At 39.1% G+C, this 9,433-nt stretch overlaps 1 protein-coding gene across 3 annotated transcripts in view; it reads right to left on the bottom strand.

Annotated features, from left to right (window-relative positions):
• The window catches only part of MRE11 (MRE11 homolog, double strand break repair nuclease), a 24,273-nt gene that overhangs the window by 8,486 nt on the left and 6,354 nt on the right, over positions 1 to 9,433 (bottom strand). For all 3 annotated transcript variants that reach the window (XM_009282169.2, XM_009282177.2, XM_019472817.1), the window contains 6 exons: positions 8,520 to 8,705; positions 7,902 to 8,073; positions 7,091 to 7,171; positions 6,406 to 6,532; positions 4,386 to 4,486; positions 1,742 to 1,915 (listed from right to left, as the gene is read on the bottom strand). In XM_009282169.2, the coding sequence (XP_009280444.1) occupies positions 1,742 to 1,915; positions 4,386 to 4,486; positions 6,406 to 6,532; positions 7,091 to 7,171; positions 7,902 to 8,073; positions 8,520 to 8,705 (841 nt within the window). The remainder of the gene's footprint in view (positions 1 to 1,741; positions 1,916 to 4,385; positions 4,487 to 6,405; positions 6,533 to 7,090; positions 7,172 to 7,901; positions 8,074 to 8,519; positions 8,706 to 9,433) is intronic.

Here is a 9,433-nt window from a genome sequence, read left to right as displayed (position 1 = left end):
ACTGTTTAATATCTTCATCAATGACATAGACAGTGGGATCGAGTGCACCCTCAGCAAGTCTGCCGATGACACCAAGCTGTGTGGTGCGGTCGACACACTGGAAGGAAGGGATGCCATCCAGAGGGACCTTGACAGGCTCGAGAGGCAGGCCCGTGCGAACCTCATGAAGTTCAAGAAGGCCAAGTGCAAGGTCCTGCACATGGGTCTGAGCAATCCCAAGCACAAATACAGGCTGGGCAGAGAATGCATTGAGAGCAGCCCTGAGGAGAAGGACTTGGGGGTGTTGGTTGATGACAAGTTCAACATGACCTGTCAACGTGTGCTCACAGCCCAGAAAGCCAAACGTATCCTGGGCTGCATCCAAAGAAGCATGGCCAGCAGGTCGAGGGAGGTGATTCTAGACCTCTTTTTTGTCCAGAGGAGGGCCACGAAGATGATCAGAGGGCTGGAGCACCTCTCCTACAAAGACAGGCTGAGAGAGTTGGGGTTGTTCAGCCTGGAGAAGAGAAGGCTCCCGGGAGACCTTATAGCAGCCTTCCAGTACCTGAAGGGGGCCTACAAGAAAGCTGGAGAGGGACTTTTTACACGGGCATGTAGTGATAGGATAAGGGGTAATGACTTTAAACTGAAAGAGGGTAGATTGAGATTAGAGATAAGGAAGAAATGCTTCACTATGAGGATGGTGAGGCACTGGAACAGGTTGCCCAGAGAAGTTGTGGATGTGTTTGATTGTGAACACCATTGGAAGTGTTCAAGGCCAGGTTGGATGGGGCTTTGAGCAACCTGGTCTAGTGGAAGGTGTCCCTGCCTATAAGGGGGTTGGACCTAGATGATCTTTAAGGTCCCTTCCAAACCAAACCATTCTATGATGATTCTATGATTAACTGGAAAAGAAGGGGTAGAGATGAAGAAGCAAGATAGAAAACGATATTGAGAAGAGATAAACGTTGCAATACATGTACAACTAAGATCAACTTGTCAAGTATGGAAAAAGATATGATGGGTGAGGGGGAAAGAAGATATTAGTCCAAAAGACAAACACACACCACACCCCCCCAAAGTGGCACAGAAAACCTACAGGCACTATTGTTTATGCTCTCTTTCAACCCCTTATGAATTAAAGCAATCAGCAAAAAAACAGGTAGGTGCAACCTTCGTCCCCCCACCAAATTATTCTTTACACAGTGCACAGTTAAGCCGCAGAACAACTTGTCATACAATGCTTGACTATTACAACTGAATACATGGGCTCATGTGGAAGCTCAACAAGTTGACAGAGAAGTCTACTAAGGGTTACTAGGTACACATAAACCAGGTTTGTCTCCCGGAAAGCCTAAGCCGCAAGCAGTTAGAAGCTAGTAGAGCACCTGAAGGATAAGTTTCCTTTACGCTTGCCCTGTTCTTGCACTCTTCCCTAAGCCAATATGAAAAAGCTAAGAAGAGATTATATCTACCATCTTTCTCACAGTGTATATATATAGTTCTCCATATATTAGAGTGACAGATCTTTTCTATGCATGCGTGTGCAAATAAAGTGAGAATCAGTATAAGCATACCTAAACCCCATTTTCAGTACAAGCTTTTAAACTATGTATTTGAAACTTCATCACCGTATTTATTAATTCCAGAAAATGACTAGAGGCAAGTGTTGCACATGCTCCACACACTGGCAAATCTATTAAACCAGGTTTGAGCACTGTTTTTTCTACTATCTAAGGAATTAACATTAACGGAATATTACCTCCTCATCTATTTTTTCTTCCTCTGCATCAGTGCGACGCTCCTTAAGAAACCTCTGTGTTTTTTCTAGTTGAAATTTCACCAACTCTTCTATGGCATCTTTCTCCTCTTTGTCCACAAACTCCTGCACTGCTTCTCCCATTCCTCTTTCAGTTAGAAGTGAAAGCTGTACTTTCTTTATAATTGGGGAAAACATTTTGTTAAGAAGCATCTGCCGTCAAAGAAAGTGAGTAATATTCCTGCTGTTTCAGATAAATATTACATTAAGTTGGTTCCAAAAACAGTAACGTGCACTGAAGATTAAGTGCAATAATAATTGCAACATGTTACTTGTCATAATACAGTTACAACCCTTTTGCTACTAGAATGTTACACCTACTTAACAGAGTATTTTCCAGACTCAAAGAAAAAAGTTTCATAAACAGTAAAGAAACTACAGTGCTAGTCATATCTGAAATAATTTGTCTGAAATGTATTGCTGAGAGAGGAGAGAAGGTAAACTGTATTCTTTCCTAGTTCCCCTCCCTTTTTTAAATTAAAGTTACAATCAACTTGCAGAGACATAAAAAAGCTATTAAAAACAGGCCCTGAATTATTACAGATGCTAAATTACTTAGTTTTATTGTAAAATTCTAACATTAAAAAATGGCAGTTACAGAGCAGGGCAAATTATTATTATGAAGCATTAAGAGCTATTAAGCAGAAGTCTACTCTATTGAAATACAATTCTGTAAATAGCAATAGTTCTCACATGTTCATCAAGTGAGATGATATTCATCAACATATTCTACATTAAGATATTACTACAGCCACTAATGAGTAAAAGTAGTAGATGCTACTGGTGGTGTTTCACAGCCATTCTCTTCTCTAGCCTCCTTCCCAATACAGTAAGAAAAGACATTCTGAGAACGAAACCCCCATATGGACAGTAACGTTTAAATAGCAGCCTCTTTTGTCTGCAAACTACAGCACAGATAATTTCTTAGTAATAAGCATTACATATGCTTATTAATGATTTTTAGTCTTTCCAGGTGTCCTTTAGGAACTGTTTTGAGGGTTGCATCAGAAGCATAAAACCTCCCCTGAAATAATGCTGCGCAGAGGAATAAATTTTACAGCTATTATAAAATAAGAAGTTTAAAAAAAAAAAAAAAAAAGATAAGCATCTCCAAAGAGTGACTGATTGTAATGATGCAGAATGTTCATGTTGACTTTCAGCAATTAAGCTTTCTTCCAAAGCAAAAAAAACAGAAAGCTTGCTAAAGAGACAAATAGCAGTGGTTTTAACTCCCAGGCCTCAGCTTACCAGCAACACTGGAACTGAACAGAGTCTGTACTTGTGAGACATTTTCGGTCTAACATTTTTTGAACATCCAGCTACAGCCCTGTGCCACCTCAGGGTCCAAGTACTCTTTTGTTTCCCTAATCAGACAAGATCAGGTGTCTAGTAAAGCCTGAAGCACAAGCTATCTTAACACAATGTATAAGATCCCTATCATCATTTTGGGGCACAATACGCTTTCCCCCCGCCCCTCTTTCTTTCATTACCAGTGTTAACTTAAAACATATTATCCCCCTACTGCAAGCCTTCCCAGAACATCAACAGATTCTTTCAAGTCTTTACAGATATTGAGCTGCTGAAGCAGTCCTCAAATGCAGGGACCAGTAACTGAGCTGTTTATACAAGAACATACAAACAAGTTGGGAAGATGGTGTAACAGGGACAACTTTGCAAAATAAGGGAGGAAAAGAGATTAAAAGAAAAATTCATTTTTCATAGAATAATACAGTGCCCTGTCTTTGACACTGCTATCCTTTCTCATGGGATTTAGGGGTGGCATACATTTGAAGTACCTACTTCTGAACTAATCACCCTGGGTTCCCTATCATATCCAGAAGGCAAATAGCCCTTCCAGGGCCATGATTTATGCTGTCCTAATACTGACACCTAACATGTGTCTAAGGTTAGGCAAGATGATATAATTTGGGGGATCTTTACCTCTTATGCTTGATCATCTAGATCAAGCATTTGGGCATCTGACTCACTGGTTATTATTTTTTACCTCTAAGACGTTACTGCACTGGTGTTGGGAAAAGGAAACAAATCAGGTTTAATGAAAGGGTGGGGAGAAAGCAAACTATTGGGGGGCTTTCTTCCTCCTTCCTGCTCTGCTTTAAATATAATGTGGAATTGCACTATGTCTGAGGACAAAAATATACTGCAAAGTAACAAGTTACTCCAAGTCAGCTGGTAATAGTAAATGGTACAGTCAGTCTCACGTTGACCCTATAGTAAATTAAGGTAGCTTCTCACTCAGAGCATGCTGCCTCACATTTTCCTCCTGTAAGAACATGACACATCATTTAGTACAGGGCAGACACTGCAAGTTCACATGAAGAGTTATCCTAATGTTCTCAAACCAGCATGTGTTCACATACCCTATACAACCTATATACAACAGTTACTTGTTAACCTAAGACATATACTTCATACAGGAATTCACATACAGTTACATAGGAAATAAATTCACTTCCTGGTGAACGTCAGAGTCTTTTCAGGGCACACTACTTCCATTAAGAAAGCAAAACAAGATAAAAAGATTATATTCCATTAAAAAAAAAAATCATAAAAGGTAGAAAGATACCTTCTCTGCTGTCTGAAAATACTGCTTTACAAGGTCTTCCACCCTCAGTGTCATCCCCTCAGAAGCAGGTCTAACCAGTTTTCCAAAATTAAGGTCACTGTCTAGAATAGAAAAGCACAGTGGCACTGTCACCCACGTTTGCAGCTTTTAATTATTATCATCCCGCTGACAGTAATAGGAAAAAAGATTAATATAGGCCTTTTAAGAATTGTGGTCCCTTTTATATGTAAAGGTTTTTTGTTCTAACTATATAGGCTATTGTCTGGAAACACAGGTATACATAACGGATGCAACAATTGTACAAGACAACTCCACCTCTAGCTAGGTTAGAAGTGTTCTTCTAACTATCAAATGTCTGGAATTATAAACTGAACACTATGTCCTGAAGGTTATTATAACTGAACTCTAGAAGATCACAAATGGAAGAAAATCAAAGGACCCATCAAAGCACAAGGGTTTTTTTTTCTAAGTAACTCTGTTACTAAAGAAGACATTTTCCTCCAAAGCACGCTGACTGATTTTCAGTAGAAAATGTTCATAGCTCATTAAGGCTGCCCCCCATTCTCGGGCAGCAAGGTAGGAATGACAGAAGAATGAAAGGGATAATCAACTGAGGTTACCACATACCACGCAAAGTCATATAAAGTGACTACAGGCTGCTTCCAGACTTCTGCCACATGCAAGCACAAAACATTGTTTTGCTAGCCTTGTTATATAAGCAGTTATGACAAAAGAAACAACAACTTCTGAACTCATGAAGTCTTAACAACACCTGTACTGAACTATAGCATAAGGTGCACATGTAGTGAAAATTTTGACTGCTTTATTAGCCACCTCCCTTAAGGGAGGTGTATACCTCATATACCTGTATACCTCACCCTAGAGGGTATCTAATAAAGCAATGCAAAGAACCATGGTATTCTTTTTACATTCCCTTCCTGAAGCTGAGATGCACATTAAGTAGGAAAATTAAAATGTATTGATGAAGCATGGTGGCAGATGTGGTAGCTACCTTGTATTCCAAAAAGGTTAATGAGATTACACAACTATTAAAAAACCAACAAAGCAAAATAAAACAAGATCAATACAGCATAATTAAAAAAAAGACCTCACTAAAAGCAGTTTTTATTCATGAAACTTGATGTTTTGAACATTATAAAACTGACAGTGTAAGTAAAAACTGTCAATGGAATTGGAGTACTTACAATACGCTAATGTGAAATACTAAGTTCTTTAGCACAGCCTGTTCTTGTGCAAGCTGTATCTTCATTAGCGACTATTACAAATCCAGTATTTGGGCAACATCTATTAACCATTTATTAAAAATTCTAGGCACAGTGAGAAATGCTACAATAGTAACAGCTATTATTTGTTTTGCACAAATGCTTGAATAGAGACATACCTGGAACAGACAAGCCAAGAGCACCTCATACACGTGATTAATTAGGGCAAACAAAATGCTGTCGTACATTTGGACCTTCAATTTTAAAAAAAAAAAAAATATACAAACATCTCTCAAGCCCATCCCCTCTGTTACTATTTTAGGTATAAACAAATGAACTACTACAGCAATAAAATTAAAAAACAAAGAGAAAAAGCACAACACCCATTTCTTTTCCTGCAGAGTGCCCAAAACCAACCACCTCATTCTGAGAAGTCTCAGGAGTGAGATGTTTAATGCCTTTCACGGTAATTATCATAGAATCATGGAGTAACTCAGTCTGGTGTGGGGCTGTATGTATTACTATAAGCAACTCAATAACGTTTGAGGCCAAAGAAAAAGGAATTATTTATGCATAACTGTCAGAAGATGCTGTGCTGAATATCAGAATTTTAGACAAACCCAGAAATAGAACAGAAATACTTGTGCAATATATACACTTAAATGAGACTATGCATCTTTACTCCTCCTATAAGACATTAGATGGTAGACACCGAGCCTTTGCAAGTGCTGGGTAACAAAATAAAGGAAGAAGAATGAAAACCAAGGCAAGCCAATGATTCCTTCCTTTATAATTACCATCTTTCTCTTTTTGTTCACGATGCCTGAAAAAGTGTATGATGTCTTTTGGGTTAGCCACCCTATCCACGTACTTCTGGCTAAAACGATGGACACTGAATGGTTCGAAGCCACCTGTATAATCAACCTAAGAGAGGAAAGGAAAAACTTAAATATGAAACAGAGATAGAGAAGGCATACAAGTCAAGATGAGTTTGTTACCCTTCAAAGGAAAAATCAAAGTAAAAAATAAGTCAACCTAAAATTAATGCTTTACCATATTATGCAGAATAGTTAATGAATAATAATAGCTAATAATAATATTAACAGAATAGCTAATAACAGCCCAGATTCATAACTTGTTCCTAACTTGTTTCATTTACTAGTCTCCAGGAAAGTTTCCATAAATTAGGTTAGGAACAAACACTGGATAATATGACTTAAGAAAAACTTCTCTGTAATTAGCCACTTTTGATGCCCTTACTCAGACCAGCAGTGAAGTACACTTGCGACCAATCTCATCCTTTACCGTAGAATACTAGTTATACCACAGGTAAACAGAATCATGGTATGAAGGCGATCGATATTTGCCTGTACACAGCAAGAAATTTTATATATTATGTGTTTATACAAAAGGCATGACTTTGCTTTGAAACTTTTCACAGTGACCTTTCAAAACAAAGCAATCAAAACAACAATTTCTTACTCGTAATCTTATGAGAGGCTTCTCTGGCTGGCGCGGATTTCCCAAGCGTTCTCTTTCTGCATTGTCCAGCATCAATTCAACCTGTGACGCAGAATTAGAAATTCAGTTCCACTTTGTTCTCTTACAGATGCCTGAACCCTTCAAGTATAACTTAAAATACATCCAGCTGCAGGGGGGAACTACAAAAATAATTGTAGGATGTGTTCTCATCCCTGAACACACATAGGTACCAGTATCTAGCCAAAAGCCGTAAGAATGAATGAGAAAAAAGTCACAATGAAAGGCTTACCTTTCAGATATAGCGTAGTCCAGCAGTATCTACATCACTGATCACTCATACTATTTTACTTTATAGCCATTATCCTTTGCTAAATTTCTAGTTTCAGGGAAAAGCAGGAAGAGACTTATACAGGCCTAAGAACCAAGAGCAATTAATAAACCTGCTTAGTTACTTCTGCTACTTCACACTGCACAGCCCAGCTCTTGGTTTCGGTGCATGTATTTGTGCTGGTTCCAAAGTGCACATCCAACACTGCCCCACAGTTAGGCGGGATTTTTTGTACAAGGGTTATACGGACCCCCACAAAGCAGTTCCAGCCTACTTTAATAGGTCATTCCAGTCAAGGAACCTGGAAGCCAAGGCTGCAGTGAATGTCATGGAATCAGCTTCCTATGGAAACACTGCCTAAGTCCGTCTCAAATAACATGGGGCAAGACACAAGATTTCTCATCTTCCAGTCTCAAAACCAGTCACAGCTCTCATTCCCTGTCCATACACTGTTATCCATATACTGTTAGCATTACAAGTTACCTTTTCCATGCAGAATGCTTGTATTGCCTGAGTTACTTTAGGATTGTCAGGATTAAAAAGATCTGGATGATCAGCTAGAACGATATCCTCCATGTGGAAAGTTCGCACTGTCTCTAGAGCAATCTTCTGCATTTTCATTTTTTTCCCTTTAACATGCAGCAAACCAATGTGTCTAGAAGGAGAAAGGTAACTTAATAGAAGATAAACTTAAGAGAAGTATAGTATAAAGATCTGTTTTAAATTCATGTTTACTTTTCAGGGACAAAAGTTTAAAAGCTATAGGAAGTTCTTGGATCTGTACTTCAGGGTTGGCCCTGCCAAACTTCAGTTCCATTATATTTAGGTTGTACACAGTTCCTCGTATTCCAACTTATCAGGGTGTAACTCCTCTTAGATAAGTTCCATTTGCTTCAAATGTTAAGTTTAATCCTAAGTAAAGCAAAAGTTATTCTAGGCACTGATTCCATCTACTTCATTTGTTATGTCACACTGTGAAGCTAATCCATACTATAACACAAGTCCTTTCATACTTAATAGAAGTATTTTTCCTTTCTCAACAAAACACACGAGAGATATAAGGCGAGGGATAAACAAGAACAAAAAGAAAAGATCACACACTTCTTCACAGATTCTCCAGGGGACAGAGATGTCACCACTGAACTTCCTGGCTGAGAAACATAGAAACGTTGCTGTTCATTTTGTGATGGAGCTATTTTGCACTCATGTTCATGACCCCACACAACAAGATCAATAAAGTCATCTAAAAACTGCTCTGGAATGTAGTTGGTAGCCCCATGTTTGCTCCTGTTCAAGAAAAGAGAAAAATAATTAGAATGTGTACAGTCACGGGTGGGCAAGGGGGGAGTGAAGGAGGAGAAAAACATCAGTGTGATTTAAAGTGATACAGAAGCTCCAGCAAAAGTATCTGACGTACATTTCGTATCAGGTACTCGTCACTTTTCTTCCTTATGCAATTGTTTAAAGTGTTTGGTTAAACAAAAAGGCAACTTACATAGCTCGTTTTTTTCTGCTCCCCTCCTTTTATTTGGATCTCCCTTTTCTTCTTACTTGGCTTGCAAGACTTTAGGGTTTTTTCCATATAGAATCATAGAATTGTTTAGGTTGGAAAAGACCTTTAAGATCATCAAGTCCAACTGTTAACCTAGCACTGCCAAGTCCACCACTAAACCATGTCCCTAAGCACCACGCCTACACGTCTTTTAAATACCTCCAGGGATGGGGACTCAACCACTTCCCTGGGCAGCCTGGTCCAATGTTTAACCACTCCTTCACTAAAGAAATTTTTCCTCATGTCCAATCTAAACCTCCCCTGGCACAACTTGAGGCCATTTCCTCTCGTCCCATCACTTGTTACTTGGGAGAAGAGACCAACACCCACCTCACTACAACCTCCTTTCAGGTAGTTGTAGAGAGCGATGAGGTCTCCCCTCAGCCTCCTTTTCTCCAGGCTAAACAACCCCAGTTCCCTCAGCCGCTCCTCATAAGACTTGTTCTCCAGACCCCTCACCAGC

Source organism: Aptenodytes forsteri, unplaced genomic scaffold, assembly GCF_000699145.1.
Source record: "Aptenodytes forsteri isolate BGI_AS27 unplaced genomic scaffold, ASM69914v1 Scaffold75, whole genome shotgun sequence".
Lineage (NCBI taxonomy): Eukaryota > Metazoa > Chordata > Aves > Sphenisciformes > Spheniscidae > Aptenodytes > Aptenodytes forsteri.
The sequence above is the reverse complement of the archived record's forward strand: the minus strand, read 5'-3'. Positions and strand labels throughout refer to the sequence as shown.